At 41.2% G+C, this 18,296-nt stretch overlaps 1 protein-coding gene across 14 annotated transcripts in view; it reads left to right on the top strand.

Moving 5' to 3' along the window:
• The window catches only part of eya4 (EYA transcriptional coactivator and phosphatase 4), a 545,404-nt gene that overhangs the window by 426,531 nt on the left and 100,577 nt on the right, over positions 1-18,296 (top strand). For 9 of the 14 annotated variants that reach the window (XM_060849772.1, XM_060849764.1, XM_060849771.1 and 6 more), the window contains 3 exons: positions 730-812; positions 10,687-10,867; positions 15,288-15,424. In XM_060849772.1, the coding sequence (XP_060705755.1) occupies positions 730-812; positions 10,687-10,867; positions 15,288-15,424 (401 nt within the window). The remainder of the gene's footprint in view (positions 1-729; positions 813-10,686; positions 10,868-15,287; positions 15,425-18,296) is intronic. The other 5 variants (XM_060849776.1, XM_060849775.1, XM_060849774.1 and 2 more) reach the window with 1 other exon arrangement.

Here is an 18,296-nt window from a genome sequence, read left to right as displayed (position 1 = left end):
TTATTGCAGTCAAGAATTGCATCCAGAACTAGTTTAATCTGATTCTGCAATTAGACAACACTTAGTGAACTATCCTGAGTGGATTAAAATTCACAAAATTCCCTCCAAAATGTGAGGCCCCTACAATCAGTGTGCTGATACCATTTCCAGCATTGACTTCAGGTCAACTTTCCAACTAATCAGCACTCTGCACCACCATCATGACCTGCCTACCTTCCTTCCTACTTATCCAGTCCACCCTCCCCTCTGATCTATCACCTTGACCCCCACCTCCATCTACCTATCATACTCTTAGCTATCTTGCCCCAGCCCACCCCCCTCCCATTTATCTCTCCACCCTTGAGGCTCCCAGCCTCATTCCTGATGAAGGGATTTTGCCCAAAACATCAATTCTCCTGCTCCTTGGATGCTGCCTGACCTGCTGTGCTTTTCCAGTACCACAGTCTTGACTCTAATCTCCAGAATCTCCAGTCCTCACTTTCGCCTACCTGATTTTCTTCTGTCATATAAATTGTTGTGATTGTTTGAGTTTTGGCATTTTTGCATTAGTCCTAATGAGTGCAAAATGAAAAGCTTCTTCAACATTATCTCTTTCCAGCAATATTCAAAACTAAATACTTTCAGGTGTACTGCTGTGTTTATTTTTGTCATCTGCATCTGCAATTTTTGCAGTGATGCTCATTTTGAGACATATGAAATTTCTAAATGTACTGTTTCTTTTGACTTTAGGATCCAGTTTCACACCATCTCCTGGTATTTATGCAAGCAGCAACTCTGTTTCCAATTCAACAAGCTTCAACAGTTCCCATCAGGTATTATTCCCAATTCTCTTCTCTTAACCACCTTTCCCTGGTGACAGAAAATACACTTGTTTCTGAACCCTGGGTGTGGCACAGCTTCCATGACGATACCTTTTTTTCAGTTTTGAACTTGCTAGCCTTCGATACCATGGTTCAGTCTGCTCCCAACCTCCTCAGCACCACGTATATGTGTTTGTACATCTACAGTCCCAAAAGGGAGCAGTGGATAACAGTCAGAAAAGGGATTGCCATCAATTTTATTTCCTCAAATCTGGAGATGATTGATCAATTATAGCAATCCCATTACTACCATTGTCTGAGAGTGGCTAACACAAATCTCTTTCCAACGTCTACAATTATGCTACAATTTCTCAATGTAATTCTACCTCAGAGAAATATTGCAACTTTAAAAAAAAGTTTTCAAATTTTGTTTAGCTAGGTTTGAAAATGAATTTCAAATTTATTTAAATTGCATAATTCTTTAATTGAATTTGAATTTACCTCCTATTTCCATCCATTTCCTTGGCACCATTGTGACCACAACCCATTTTGCTGAACTGACTTCCTTACATATGCTGAAGCTCCCAATTTGCTCCCAACTTGCTTTCCCATCTGCCTTTGTATTCAGTCCTTTTTTTCCCAAGTCATTAATATTGACTGAGTTATGAATGTTTGAGACACAAGCGCTGATCTTCGTGGTGCACAATTATTTAAAATTTGCTAACCTATTCCAATTCTCCCCCTGGAATTTTAGGCTACGTCCATGCATCCCACACCCACCCCTCTCCAAGGGAGCAAGCTGGCAGGGGTAACATAAAGCTTGGTGAAATGACAGGGTCACGGTTCCATCACCTACTCACTTTGAGTCACTTCTGCACATATTGCATGAGCAACAGTGTAATGTCAAACTCATCCACCAACTCTTGGCCTAATTGTGGCCCTTATGTGGCTAATTATTGGTTCCCATTGTGCCTTAAATTTAATATTTTTCATGGTAAGTTTGTTATCACTGACTTAATATCTGCTGCCAAACATATCCTGGCAGTCGCTGAGGTCTAGATGAAGAACGGAAGTAATTTACTCTTGGCAAGGGAAATGGGTCTTCCCTGTCCATTCTATTTAAGCCCTTCATTATTTTGTGAACCTTGAATAGGACATCTCTCAGCCTCCTCTACTCTAAGGAAAACAACTCGAGCCCATCCAATCTTTCTTCATGCCTGCAATTTTCAAGCAATGGAGACACTCTTGTGGAAGGACATCTCCCTGTCCTTCCTGTGACCTTAAGACCATAACAAATAGGAGCAGAATTAGGCCATTTGGCCCATCGATTCTGCACTATCATTCAATATGCTACTCAAACCCTGATCTCCTTACCAATCAAGAACCTATCCATCCCTGTCTTAAATATACTCAATGACTTAGCCTCCAAAGCCCTCTGCTGCAATGAGTTCGACAGATGAACCATCCTCTGGCTGAAGAATTTCCTCCTCATTTCTGCTACAAAACATCATCCCTTCACTCAGAAGCTGTGCCCGTGGGTCCTAGTCTTTCGTATTAATGGAAATATCTTCTCCAGGTCTACTCTATCCAGGCCTCTCTGTATTCTGTAAGTTCCAATCAGATCCCTCCTCATTCTTCTAAACTTCATAATGTACAGATCTCAGCGGCTCCTCATATCACAAGCCCTTCATACTTAGAAACATTTTTGCAAACATCATAGAACAAAGAGAATAAAGATAACTTACAGTCCAGGAATAGGCCCTTCAGTCCTCCAAGCCTGAGCTGATCCAAGTCTATTGTCTAAACCTGTCGCCCAATTCCTAAGCATCTGTATCCCTCTGCTCCCCACCTACTCATGCATCTGTCGAGACGCAAATGAATCTACCGTGCCTGCCTCTACTACCTCTGCTGGCAACACGTCCCTGTCACCCACCACCCGCTGTGTAAAGTACTTGCCCCTTAAACTTTCCACGTCTCATCTTGAAAGCCTGACCTCTCATTATTGAATCCTTCACCCTGGGAAAGTGCTTATCTCTATCCACCCTGTCTATACCCTTCGTGATTTTGTAAACCTCAATCGGGTCTCCCCTCAATCTCCTTTTTTCTAATGAACCTGAGTTCATAGCTAGCACCTTCCATGCCAGGCAACATCCTCGTAAACCTTCCCTGCACCCTCTCCAAAGCGTCCACATTCTTTTGGTAATGTGGCAACCCGAACTGTACACACTATTCTAAATGCGGCTGAACCAAAGTCTTGTACAATTTTAACATGACCTGCCAACTCTTATACTCAATACTCCATCCGATGAAGGCAAGCATACCATATGCCTTCTTGACCACTCTACCCACCTGTGCAGCAACCTTCAGGGTACAATGGACCTGCACTCCCAGATCTCTCTGCTCATCAACTTTTCCCAAGGCTCTTCCATTCATTGTATAATTCGCTCTGGTATTAGACTTGCCTAAATTCATCACCTCACATTTGTCTGGATTGAACTCTGTCTACCACTTTTCTGCCCAACTCTCCAGTCAATCTATATCCTGCTGTATTCATTGACAGTCCCTTATGCTTTCTGCTACACCACCAATCTTTGTGTCATCTGCAAACTTGCTGATGATACCAACAGTGCCCTCTTCCAGATCATTTATGTGTATTACAAACAACAGTGGCCCCAACACTGACCCTGTGGAACACCACTGGTCACCTTTCTCCATTTCGAGAAACTCCCTTCAACTACTACTCTGTCTCCTGTTGCTCAACCAGTTTTTTACCTGCCTAGCTAGAACACCCTACACACCATGTGACTTCACTTTCTCTATTAATTTACCATGGGGAACCTTATCAAACACCTTACTAAAGTCCACGTATATGACATCAATCCTATATATTCCTTCCTTCATCTATCAGCTTGGTCACTTTCTCAAAGGACTCTATTAAGTTGATAAGGCACAATCTCCCCCGCACAAAACCATGTTGCCTATCACTGATAAGCCCATTATTTTCTAAATATAACTAGATCCTATCCATCAGTACCCTCTCCAGCAACTTTCCCACCACTGACATCAGGCTCACTGGTCTGTAGTTACCCAGAATATCCTTACTACCCTTCTTGTACAGGGGGACAACATAAGCAACCTTCCAGTCCTCTGGCATCTCACCTGTGTTTAAGGATGCCACAAAGATTTCTGTCAGAGTCACAGCTATTTCCTCTCTTGCCTCCCTCAGCAAAGATCCCATCCAGTCCTGGGGATTTGTCCACCTTAATAATCTCTACCCTACTCAACACATCTTCATTACTTATGTCAACGTGCTCCAGACTAATCAAACTTCTATCTCTAATCTCAACAAACATCATGTTCCTCTCCTCAGTGAACACTGATGCAAAGTAATCATTCAGAATCTCATCCATTCTCTCAGGTTTGTCACACAGCCTTCCTTCATTACCCTTTAGTGGACCAATCCTTTCTCTAGTTACCCACTTGCTTCTTCTATAAGAATAAAATGCTTTGGGATTCTCCTTAATTCTGCTCACTAAAGCTATTTCATGACCCCTTTTAGCCCACTTGATTCCTCATTTAAGACTCGTCCAACTCGTCCGCTATTCCTCCAAGGCTCATTCTGTTCTTAGCTTCCTGGACCGTATGTACCCTTCCCTTTTCCTTTTGGCTAGTCGACGATTATTTCCTGTCATCTGCGGTTCACGAATCCTGCCTTTCCTATCCTTTGCCTTCAATGGGACATGCATATCCTGCAATATCTTAACCTATCTTTGAAAGCCTCCCACATCTCAAATGTGGACTATCCTTCAAACAGCTGTATCCAATCCACATTTCCCAGCTCCTGCCTAATTTTGATATAATTGGCCTTGGCCCAGTTTAGTAATCTTCCCTTAGGATCACTCTCATTTTTGTCTGCGAATATTCTAAAACTTACAAAATTGTGGTCACTGTTCCCAAAGAAATCCCCCACCACAACCTCTACCACCTGGCCTGGTTCATTCCCCAGTACCAGGTCCAATATGGCCCCTTCCCTCGTCGGACTATTGACATACTGCTCTAGAAAACTCTTCTGGGCCCCCTCCTAGGCCAGCACATTGTTCCTTACATACAAGGGCTAAAGCTACTCACAATGTTCCAAATCTGGTCTAACCAGAGCCCTACACCAACTTAGCAGTGCATTGCTGCTGTTATATTCTAGCCTTCTTGAAATGAATGTTAACATTATGTTTGCCTTCCTAACTGCCAACTACACCTGTATATTAACCTTAGGAGAATCCTAAACTAAGACTCCCAAGGTATCTTTGTGCTAAAAGATTTCTGATGCCCTTTCTCCTTTTAGAAAATAGTCCATGCCTCTATTCTTCCTATCAGCATGCATGACTCACACTTTTCTCCACTGTATTCCATCTGCTACTTCTTTGCCCATTCTCCTTACCTGTCCAAGTCCTTCTGCAGTCTCCATGCCTCCTCAACACCACCTGTCCCTCTACCTATCTTTGTGTCATCTGTCAACTTAGCAACAATTCCCTTGCTTCTTTCATCTAGATTGTTTATGTATAATGTACATAATTGTGGTCCCAACATAGACTCCTGTGGAACTCCACTTGTCACTGGCTGCCATCTTGGAAAATACCCCTTTATTCCTATTCAATGTCTTCTGCCAGTCAGCCAATCCTCTATCCATGTCAGTATCTTGCCCCCATCACTATTGTCTCTTACCTTATTTAGCAAACTCCTGTGTGACACCTTGTGAAAGTCCTTCTGGAAATTCAGATACTTTATGTCCATTGGCTGTCCTTTGTCTGCATTGCTCATTACCTCATCAAAGAATTCTAACAGATTTGTCAGGCATGATTCCCCCTTGACAAAGTCGTGCTTAACTCTGCCCTATTTTACCATGTTAAAAATCGCACAACACCAGGTTATAGTTGAACAGGTTTATTTGGAAGCACTAGCTTTCGGAGCACTGCTCCTTCATCAGGCTCCTTTATCAGCAGCGGTCCGAAAGCTAGTATGTCTAAATTCACCTGTTGGACTATAACCTGGCGTAGTGTGATTTTTAATTTTTGTATACCCCAGTCCAACACCAGCATCTCCAAATCATGACTATTTTACCATGTACTTCCAAGTACTCTGCACTCTCATCCATAATAATGGATTTTAAAACCTTACCAATGACTGAGGTCGGGCTAAATGTCCTATATGTTGTTACTTTCTGCCTCCCTCCCTACTTAAACAGTAGTGTTACATTAGTAACTAACCAGTGTCTTATATAGTCTTATATTGCTCTTGTGTCACTCAATGAAGAAAAGTATCCAATCTATCTCCTTTACCTACCTGTCGGATCATCTTCAGGGTCCGGTGGACATGTGCTCCAAGTTTTTCTTCCTCTGCCTCTCTTAATACCCTCCTGTTTATTGTGTATTCTTATGAACCAGACAGGACCCTCTGAAAATATTTTAAGAAGGTAGCCTAAACCCTAACTTTTTCTTATATTAAAGGTCGATGTGAAGTGCTTGTTCCAGATTTGACATAACTGGTTAAACTACTTGACGTTAAGCAAAACGCAATCATTTAAACATCCATTTAATGTACAAACAAAAGAAAGAGGAATTTAGGATAACTTAACTTTTGTAAAACTTGATTGAATAATAGATACAGTATCTATTACTAATTAACTGTTCCAATGTAGTAACATTCCCATGAACACATCACTGGACAAAAAGACAAATTTAGACATATGTGCAGTTCTCCAATCCAGGAGGAAAAGACATCATGAGAAATTCCAGAGGAAGTAGCAGCTAGAAATCATTCACTGAAGCTTCCAACTCTTCTGAGACCCCAAACAGCTTCTGCTGCTAAAGCTAAAATAACTAGAAAGCCTTGTTTCTGAGGACTGGCCACACCTGCATTCAGGCTGTTAAAAAGACCCAAGGCCTCCTAAGCTGTTGACTTAAGCTGTCTTCTGTAGCCAGTTCAATACTTTTGCCTCTACAACCTCTCTTCAGAAAAATGCAGGACAAAATAACCTTTTAAAGTGACAGCATCATCACAGTTCCCTTGCTTTCGTTTTCTCTTCCTGAGATGCATAACCTCCACATTTCTTTAGATGAATTCTATTTGCCATTATTTTGCTCACTCAACCAAACCATCAATATCTCCTGACAGTCGACAGTCATCCTCTTCACTGTCCGTTACTATAACATTAGTCATCAGTATTCACCAGCCAACGTTTGTGTTGTCCGCAGATCTCCCAATCATATTTCCTATTGCTCATGAGGAAAGTATACATTTGGACTTAATTATTTTGAAACGTATTAATTAATATGTCTAGTGTTCTGTTTATCCTCTAATTTTTCACTAATCCCTTCAGTTCTGATATTATGACACATACTGAGGTACACTTTTGTCCTTCTGTTATCAGAGTTAAAGTGACCATTCATACCTGGGAATCAGGCCTTTTTAACCATTAATATCACAGAGAAGCCAGATCATTGTCAAATAAGTGTGCATGTGTCTTCCAAGAAAGAGTTCAAGAAATGTAAAAGTCAAAAGTGCAAAAACTGACACAGTTCTAATACATTGACAGGAATGTTGCCATTTCCAGCTAGGCCAGCATCCTTCCTTAATGATCTTTGAGAACATCATGGTGAATCATTGCAGACCATGAGATGAAAGCCCTTTGATAGATTGGGAGTTCCAGGACTTTGGTTCAGCAACAGTAAATGAACAATAATATAATCAAGGAAGGAACCTTGGAAGTGGTGCTCCTCTGATCTTCCTGCTAGTTTTTTCCTTCAGTTTAGTAAAGGTCTTAGGTTTGAAGGATGCTGTCCTGGAAGGCTTGGCAAGTTACTGCAGTGCATCATATGTTGCCAGTTCTGTCACTGTGCATCAGTGCTGGAGGTATTGAGATTTAAGGCGATCGCTGGATTATGTCCCAGATGGTAATGGATTTCTCAGACAGTGTTCGAGCTGGACTCACTCTGCAAAATGTCACACACAATTTTGGCTTTTGCCATGTGGGAAGAGGTTGGGGAGTCAGTTGAGTAACTTACTTCAGAAGTTTATTCATTTAAGGAATGTGGGCGTCATTGGCATTTATTGCCCAACCCTAGTTATTCTTGAGAAGTTGGTGGTGAGCCGCCTTCTTGAACTGCTGCAGTTCTTTCACTGTAGGTAAATTCACAATGCCATTAAGGAGGGAATTCCAGGACTTTGATCCACTGATGCTGCAGGAACAGGCAATATATTTCCAAGTCTGGATGGCGAGTGGCTTAATGGAAAATTTGCTGATGATGGTGTTCCCACGTCTCTGCTGCCCTTGTCCTTCTAGATGGTAGTGGTCTTGGGTCTGGAAGGTGCTGTCTAAGAATCTTTGGTGAATTTCTGAAGTGCATCTTATTAATGGTACACACTGCTGCTACTGAATGACAGTGGTTGAGAGAAATACTGTTTGTGGATGTCATACCAATCAAGAATGCTCAAATTCTGTCTTGTTCCTAACCGCAGTATTTCTCCAGTTAATCCAGTTGAGTTCCTGATCACCAGTAACTCCTAGCATTTTTTTATTTTTTCACTTGTGGGATGTGAGACATTGGTGTCGCGAGCTTGCCACATTTACTGTCCATCCCTGGTTGCCGTCAAGAATGTAGTGGTGAGCTGTCTTCCTGAACCACTGCAATCGATGAGCTGGAGGTAGTTGGTGGAGATTCAGAGATGGTCATGTTACTGAACATCATATGGTCAGAGGACTGTTTTTTGCTCTCAGCCAATGGATTTGAAAATGGTGGGTGATTTAAAAATCCAGTAGCCAACATTCCCACCAGCTCCCTACCTGTCTGAAATTCCACAGGACATTGGACAGTGACCCATTCTGGGAGTTGTTGAGCTTTTAATGTGGCCAGTTTTGCTGCTGACTTAAGGTACTCTTCCCATCCACCATTAAGCACTGGCTGGAGAGGGGCGCGAGCCTGGTAGAAAGTTCAGCAGCTTTCACAAACTCAGATCACCAACACTACACTCAGCTGCCCAATTTGCAGTTAAACTTGGTGCCTCAGCAATGTGGGGCTGCCTGTAATGGCCAGCCCTGGTCACTAGTTCTGTCTTGTACTGCTGGAGCTAAAGAGCTACTAAAGCATCGGATAGGTTGGCAGCTCTCTTAGGGCTGGACATCCTCCCATGAAAGAAATGGAAATCTTGCCTTAAACCCATTAACACTACTCCAACATTACGCCAACCTCGTGATTGTGGGAGGGCTCCACTCTGACATTCTTATTAAGGGTGGGTATGGGCTGTGGTGACCTGAAGAACCCAGCACAGAGAGCCATTTACAATATAGGAGGAGACCATTTGGACCATCAGATCCATGCCTGATTGTGGTTAAACTGTTTCAGCGGAGATTATCTTTCCTGTCACTTCAATGGCACAAATGTTTTTTGACATAATATTGACCAGCCTTAATGTTGACCACATCTTGCTTTATCTGGGCATGGGCTGCTTCAGTATCGAAGAAGCTGTGAATGGTGCTGAATATCGTGCAGTCATCAGCTAAGAAATTGTGGAAGGTTTCCAAATGCAGAATGAGGCCAATTGGCCCATTGCATCTGCAGCAGCAAAATAATGAGTCACCCAGCCTAATCCCACTTTCCAACACTTGGATCATAGCCCTGAAGGTTACGGCACTTGAAGTACATATTCATGCACACAAAATTTTCGCAAAGGTCCCTGAAAGGAAAGTCATTGAAGAGGCCACTAGGATGTAATCCTGAGGAACCCCTACTGCAATGTCCTGAGGTTGATTGATTTCCAGCAACCACAAACATCTTTCTTTCTGTTCAGCACCACTCCAGCCAGTGGAAATCCATTTTAACATTGACATAAGTTTTCTTAGGGTTCCTCATGCCAGACAAAAAAGAAATATTTCCTTCATATCAAGGCCAGCCACTCTCAGCTTAACTCCTGAATTTCAGCTCTTTCGCCCATGCTTGAGTAAGGGCTGTTATCAGGTCTGGAGCCAAGTCGTCCTGGTGGAATGCATCTATGAGCAGATTATTCCAGAGTTTATTCAAGGTGGCACAATTCCTCGGCGGTTAGCACTGCTACCTCACAGCACCAGGGACCCTGGTTGGATTTTAACCTCAGGCAACTGTATGTGTGGAGTTTGTACATTCTCCCTGAGTGGACTCGATGGGCCGAATGGCCTTATTTCCATTCCTGTGTCTTATGGTTTCATGTCTGTGTGGATTTCCTCTGGAGGCTCCAGTTTCCTCTCACAGTCCAGAAATGTGCAGGTTAGATGGATTGGCCACGATAAGTTGTCCATAGTGCCCAAGAATATGTAGGTTAGGTGGATTGGGTATGGGAAATGCAGGACTACAAGGATACGGGAGGCAGCTGGGTCTGGGTGGGGTCCTGTTTGGAGGATTGGTGTGGACTCAATGGGCCAAATTGCCTGCTTCCACACTGTAGGGATTCTGTGGATTTCTAGACAGCACTATTGATGATCCCTTCCATCAGTTTGCAGATACCCAAGAGCAGGCCGATAGGGTACTAATTGGTCAGATTGAATCTTCCCTGCCATTATTTGAACATGATGTACCTGTCATGAACTATATTCTACATTGTCAGGTAAATGCCAGGGTTACTCCTGTATTGATCTCAGTACCACTCCATACCTTCTCTGTTTATTAATGTACATCCAAAATGTTATCTTAGTTGTTTAAAAACATCCTGTATTTTTTACACCTGAGAAGAGTATGATTTTATTCCGCCACATGTATTTCATTTATAATCATTCTTATGACTATTGCACTGAATGAATAGTGTAACCAAATGATTATTCCAAATAGGAGATTATACTTAAACATGATTGTTGCCATTTTAGGATTACCCTTCCTACACAGCGTTCGGCCAAAACCAGTATGCACAGTATTATCCAACTTCAACATATGGCACATATATGACCTCAAATGATAGTGTTGATGGTACCTCTTCAACGTCAACAACTTATCAGCTACAAGATCCTTCCTCTATCACTGGACAACCAGGTACAGATCTTCCTGGAGGTAAATAACTTCCTTTTCTTTTACACTATATTTGTTTTTTTCAGAAAACTAGAAGATCAAGTACCATCATTTTTTTTAACAAAAGAAATTGTGCCTGGTTTAAGTTACTACATTAACATACTCTGTTTTTATATCTTTGAGTGCAAGTGCCTTTAAACTGTTCTCCAGGGCTGCAAAGTTAAGGTAATCGATATATATCTAATGTAAGACTCAAACAACTGAATTTAACTGCATTTAATTTTCTTATAAATTGTATGTAACAGGGGAGTGGGGTGGGGGTGGAGGATGGGGGGTGAAATGTTGGGACTTTTTGTTGTTGTACTCTGTGCAAGGTTCAAGGTACTATGTTGAAAGTGTTGATTAGGACGTAGAGAAAAATAAAAAGGTCCAGCAGCTTGGTTTACACTTGTCAAAACAAACCCTTTAGTGCTGACTACTGCACTTGCTCCTCTAAAGCAGAAACATATATTTATACAGTTAGACTGACAGAGGGAAGGCTGGTGCCTCAGATTTGGAGATTTTGTTAAATGAGTTCCAGTTGCGACTGAACCATAAGTACAAAAGACATGCAGACGCACACACACACTAGTCGCAGTTGGTTTGTGTGGGTGTAACATACCGAGTTGTCTTTGGTCCAAGTGGAGAGCAAAGCTCAGAGGACAATAACCAATGCTGTTGATAGATTTGTATAGTTCGACATTTTATTATATGGTGTGTGATGTTGAGGTTTAGCCATAAAGTGAATACAGCCCAGGCTGAGTTAAACAGAAGCAGGTTTCCGAATTAGTAAATAGCAAACACAAAGCAAACTGTTTCAAACGTGTGTTGTTCGTAATTCAGAATGAACAGGAGAAGTAAAGTATGTTTTTTTTTAAATTTTCATGAATTATTTTATTTTTCAATTCCTTTTTACAGTTAAAATGCATTATAACCAGCTCAAACCAGTATATGTGCTTGTTGTGGTTTAATTATCTTCTGAAAGCTCCGTGCTGCTTTTAAAATGAAGCTAATACTTTCCATTAATATCAGTGTGAAAAAGGCAAACTCCATTATTCCAGAGTTTGACTGTTTTAATTGCAGGTATTTGAACTTTGATATCAAAGCTTCCTTGAGAAACTGGAACATTCTTGAATCTGAAGTCTCTTTTTTTTCCAGTTGTCTTTGGCAGCCTGACAGATTTTTGATTAAGGAAGCTTATCATTCTTCTTCAATCACAGACATTTTCTTTTTCCATTCCAGCGAGTTAGACTGTTTTTCATTATTGAGACATAACAATAAGTGCTTTAAAACCTGTTCTGTTTCCTGTTAACATTTTTCTGTAACACCCTTCAGTTACACTCACTAAACATGGGTAATTATGTGGGATTCCTGGCCTGTGTGGTCTTCAGTTGCTCTCACTGCCATAGATACCCGAATAACATTATCCATCTTGAGCATGAATCCTTACTTAGAAATGCACACCAGAAATGCATTTTTTTTAAAACAAATAATTGAGCTTCCAAGTTTTGTGAGAGTTCCCAAAGACATCTGTGCGCATGTGCATGTGTTCATTTTATGACTGATGTTCTCAGGCGCTTACATTTTGTCCACTGCATTAACATTATTGCTTTCCTTGTCTTTTAATTGAATTTTATATTTGAACTTCACTAAACTTTGGAGGTTCACAGTTGCAGCTGATACTCTCTGTATAAGCAGCAAACTAATCAGGTTGAGGTCTCAACTCCAAAAGACTTCCCAAATATAAGTGTGGGTGGGGAGGGTGTGTCAGTGGGGAGAGGTGCTGCTGGATTTGTGTCAGTATATATTAGTTTTAATCATTTAACAACATTTCTGCACACATCTACTGGATCTTGTCCGTTTTACTTTACTTTTTCAGCTAGACTTTTTATTGGAGTTAAGAACTATATTTTCATTTGAAAGCTTAGATTAGCCTACAGCTACATGGAGATCCTCAGAACATAATATGTAACCCACATGGGTGTGGGTGTAACGTGTTAATATTTTTATTCATAAAAGGAGTCCAACGAACTGAGTATAAGAGTAGAACTGTGTGCTCTGGTTGGAGTAAAACTGCATTCCTCACAATCTTTATTTTTTTTATTCTCGTTCCAGTTAGGGTTCACAATTTTGTTTTAGAGTTAGAAGTGGATTTTCCACCAGTGGCACTAAAGCAGGGAGGATGGTCTATAAGAGTTAGGCACTCAACCATGGTCATTTCAGATAAAACTCCTGGGGTCTGGGTAATTAGTCATGCGCCATCATTGAATATGGCGACAGCTGAGAACTTGCAGAACTTGGTGGAGGGAGGCGGGTGTAGAATTTCTGGGGCTGCTTCACATACTTTAACAGCTGCAGCAAAACTCAGCGCCTGACTGTGGAAGTCAAAAAATGGAGGCAGCAGATGGAGTATCTAGGCAAGTGATTGAGCAATCCAGGCACTAATCCACCTGCAAAACCTGGAAACAAATGCTGGGGGGATGCTGGTTACTTTAACAAAGTTGCTGAGATAAGGCTATTCAATGGTGCCATATACCAAATAGTTGTTACAAGACAGCATTCCACAGAGTGTTGTCCACTGCCTGTTATGCATTTACTGCTGATCCATGCAAAGCCCTCAGACAACCTTATAGCTCTTCCATCCCTTCCCATGCATGCCGCACATTCAAACTGCAACTTTCAACTAAAGCTCTTGACACACTGACGTCTCAAAAGAGATTCACACAGAAAATCATTTTAACACTACTTAGTTATGTAATCTATTCCCACACTGGTATGCAGGAATCGCTCTTATGATATCTTGAAATAGTTCATATCACAATGATACTGCTCTGTTTGCAGTACAGAGTTTGTCAAAACAAGAGGGTACAAACCAACCAAGGGTGAGGCCCTTTCAATTTCAGATCTGTGAATCCGTTTCATTGCTGGATATCATGAATGGTGAAAACATGATGAAGAGTGCAAGTAAGGCTTACCCCAAACAGTGCTGTAATTTCATAATGTCCTTGTTCTTTCACCTCCCACAGCTCACTCACTTACTAACGTGCTTGTGTTCAAAGCCATCAGTCTCATCTTACAGGCAAAATTCTAAAATGAGTTCCTCCTTGCTTTTTTTATTTCACAAGCTTAGTGAAGCTGCCACTTTATAAAGCAGGCATTTGCATGAAGGAGTTCTAAGGTGGACCAGACTAAGTCACTAAAGATGGGGATCCTGAAAATCCATAGATATGATACTTCAGCTCAATTAGGTAGGATCAGATTGTCCACTTAAGCTTGTAAAAGCTCCCCCTCCCCCACCACAACACACACACACACACACACACAATATTAGAGAGATGATGGAAATTCCTCATTGATTCTCAAGTGGGCACACTTTGTCTAAGCCATGAGCTAGTTCTTCAGTCAATATAGAGGCCAATTACTAACATAGAAACTCATAGTCTGAGAGAACCCCTCCTGGAGAAACTGTCACATTGCAAGGAACTGAGTTGTTGGAGAAACTTTATAGGGAAGCCTACTTTCCACCCTATAAAGAAATTAAGGAGTTGTATTTACATAGCGCCTTTCCTGACCTGAAGACATCTATAACATCTCACAGGCAATTAAGAAGGGTTGAAGTATAGTCGTTGTTGAAAGCACCATAGCTAATTTGTGCATGCCAAAGTTCCACAAAGGAATTACTAGGTAATTTCACAATAGTAAACATTTTTGTTAATGTGATGTTTGCTGAGGGATAGATATTAACCAGAATGTGACAGAGACTTCCCCTCCTCACTGTCTAAAATTGTTCTGTGGGATCTTTTACTTCCACCCATGAAGGCAAATAGAATTTGCGTTTTAAATCTCATACAAAAAAATGACACATTCAGCAATGCAGCATTACCTCAGTACCAGAATGTGAACCTAGACTTTTTTATTCAAGTTTCTGGAATTGGTCTTGAATGCATAACCATCGAACAACTGACACAGTTACAACATTGCACTACACTTCAGCAGAGTTAAAGTAGAAGAGCACCAAAAGGGCCAAAGATCTCATTCCCAATGTTCTCCAGTTTCCTCACGCATGCATTTGTGCTAATGTAATGATTGAATATTCACTCCACCTTTCTGCCATATTCTTAGATAGTCCATCTAAACATGCATAGTAACTGATTTTAAAAAAAACAAAAGCTTCCACACCATTGAACCTTAATAGTTCTGGCTGTGGCAACAGTTAAATAAATTGTCGAACTGTTTTTACTGTGCCTGGTGTATTTTCTTTATACATAATTATTCAGCTGCTGAACCGCTGTCAAGCTGAATGCTGTGCAATCATCAGAAATCACTTTTCTTCTACAGCAGTGTGAACTTGTGGTAAATGCTCATACCTTGTATGCAGAAAAACTCAAGATGATAGTTTTAATCTGAATGGTTGCTTTTACAGGGGAGTTTGATACAGTGCAGAGCCCATCAACACCAGTCAAAGACCTGGATGAGCGAACGTGTAGGAGTTCAGGGTCAAAGTCACGGGGAAGGGGAAGGAAGAATAATCCATCACCACCTCCTGACAACGACTTGGAGGTATGCCCTGACTTTAATTGATGAAAGCTTAAAATTACATGTATTTTGCAATAAAGGTTGAAAGGCAGGCCTCATTATGTAGAACTACAGCAAAACATTCTTTCCAAAAACCTGATTTATAAAATAGTTTTCAGCCCATATTGGTGTGAGTTGATTTTATTCCGACTGATAATAATGCAACACAATGATGGTTTCAGCAAGCAATTAATTTTCAGACTACGTATTCCGTCTTATTCCTTTCTGGGTTTAAGGATGGAGAACAGCAGAAGATTCAAGTTGAACTGAGAATTCCTGATAAAAGTTTCATTGCATACCATGTGGTTACATTTCTGAGACTGTGAACTGCCGAATAAATTTACGGTCCAAAAATAAACAGAACCTAAAGCACTAATTTCAACATTGAAAACTACAATTTGTTGAAAGTTCAATTTGTTTTCAATTATGAGTTGCTATCATGAAGAGCTGCATGGTAGATTCAACAGAAATGTGTCAGAGAAAGCATTGCTTGTTATAAAGGGCATTCACTGCAATTGCTGTTATAACCATTTGGCCGTTCCCCACTCCACTCATACAAATGCTTATACAAATTAAAAAGAGAACTGCCAAGGAGTCAGTAAATCTTTAATAAATCCTTTGGATAGTGTGTTAACTGGGCAGTTTATAACACAGTGATACATGCTTCCATTTTTGACTTAGTTGTGTCAAGTAAGGGAGAGTTAGGAATATAACAGTTGGTCGAACCACATATCGGCCAGGAAGATGAACAGAACGCTTAAGAAAAAAAGGTATGTACGAACCTTTAGTGAGGACAGAATCATGATGCCATGATTGAATAACCATCTGTTACACATTCACAGATAGAGATAGACTCCTGCAAAATCGCTGAAGGCCAGTTATGGGACTGTATCTCAGTATGATGCAAAAGCCGAATGACTGAGAGAAGATCTCAAGGAGGTTCCTCAGGAGAGATAGGGGTGGTTAAGAACTGGATGTAGGAGAACGAATAGGGAAGCGGGAAAGCATTGGAAACCAGAAGTGAAAGTGGAATTCGAGAAATCACAAAGTGAAAGCAGGACAGGGATTCAGCTAGCAAAAGGGGAGTGACCAGCGAATGTTCGTTTGATGGTGTTAAATTAAAATTGGGCTCCCAACTACACTCTTCAGAATCCTTCCTGAGAGCAGGACACCAACACTGCACAAGCTGCTGTCATAACAATCATGACAGATAGAGTTGTATTGGATTGTGGTCAGGATAGCAATTTTTAATACTCTTCACTCCTCTTGAGTGCCCACCATTGTGTTGGTGAGGGTTTCTCCTCTGGTGTCAGGAAAAGATGAGGTCTTGCAATAAAGTAAAAGATATGATAAATTCGTCATTGATTGTTAAAGCCAATCTCAATTTAACAAGTAGACATTTTGGAGTGTATTGCTTCCTTTCTAATACATTGAAAATAGAAAACAATAAGTAAAATTATGTTTAGCAGTATTAACCTACCGGCCAGTGTTCTGCTTATCTTCCAAACCTGCCATCTTTATCATCTAGAAGAACAAGAGCAATAGCCTCTTGGGAACACAACCAACTTTAGGTTTCTCTCCAGGCTCTATATCGTCCTGACGTTGTCGCTGCTTTAAAATCCCCTCCCTCTCTGAGAGCACATTAGTGTAGCTACACCATGTCGACTACAGTGGTTTGGGAAGGTGACTCAGCAGCACCTTCTTGAGGACAGTTAGGGATGAGCAACAAATGCTGGCTTTCTGCGTAACAATTGTTTTTCGAAATATGTCTCATATTCGGAAACTAAAACACAGTGGTACATATTTACGATTGGATGGTCAGAAGTAAAACACCAGTGCCAATTAAGGATGGCACGGCAGCTCAATGGTTGGCATTGCTGCCTCACAGTGCCAGGGACATGGATTTGATTCCACCCCCAGGTGACTGTCTGTGTAGAGTGGTTTAAGTGGATTTTCTTTGGGTGCTCCAGTTTCTTCCCACAGTCCAAAAATGTACAGTTTGGGTGGATTGGCCCTGTGAGATTGCCTCTGGTGTGCAGGCTAGGTGGGTTGCCCATGGGAAATGCAGGGTTACAGGAGAGGCCAGATGTTGGGTCAGGATGAGATGTTCTTCAGAGTGTCACTGTGGACTCGATGAGCTGAATGGTCTGTTCCCACACAGTAGGGATACTGTGATTCTACACCCTTGATGTCTTAGAACATGACAAGAATAATACAACACACAAAAAGTAGTTAGTCTGACCAAAATCTCTACTAGGGCCATCGTTACTGTCTTTTCCCATCCTGTTCCTTAAGCTACCCACCATTTACCTGACATACAGGCAAATGGATGCATGAAGCTGATTTGAATAGGTATTCAGACTAGGAATGGATAGCACCTGTCTGTGACTGTGACCATTTGATTTCCTCCTGACTATCCTTTATTTTGCAAGATATATTAGGCAGGAGCATTTTGTTTTCTCAGTTCCATTTGTCAGACCTGGCACTGTGTCATGATGAATGAACTCCACAGTTGAGCAAGTTTTGTTTTATAACAAGGAACAAAGTTATTGTGGCATGCAGGTTGAAGATTGTACCAGACGTCTGATATCAGAGGTACAGAAACTAGTTTTTAGTAATGTGCAGTTGGATGAGATTTAAGCCCAGTCTTATCAAGTTGGACCAACTCAGGAACCCTTTAAAAATGGCAGGTGACTTCCAAATCCTACTTATAATCATTTACAGTTTTATAGAAGCAGGAGTAGGCCATTCAGCCCTTTGAGCATTTTCCTGCACTCTTCCAATACCCCATGATGTCATTAGTAACTAGAAATCTTTCAGTCTTTTTCTGTAATTTACTGAGCTTCCACCTAGGAGT

Source organism: Hemiscyllium ocellatum, chromosome 3 (genome assembly GCF_020745735.1).
Source record: "Hemiscyllium ocellatum isolate sHemOce1 chromosome 3, sHemOce1.pat.X.cur, whole genome shotgun sequence".
NCBI lineage: Eukaryota > Metazoa > Chordata > Chondrichthyes > Orectolobiformes > Hemiscylliidae > Hemiscyllium > Hemiscyllium ocellatum.
The sequence above is the reverse complement of the archived record's forward strand: the minus strand, read 5'-3'. Positions and strand labels throughout refer to the sequence as shown.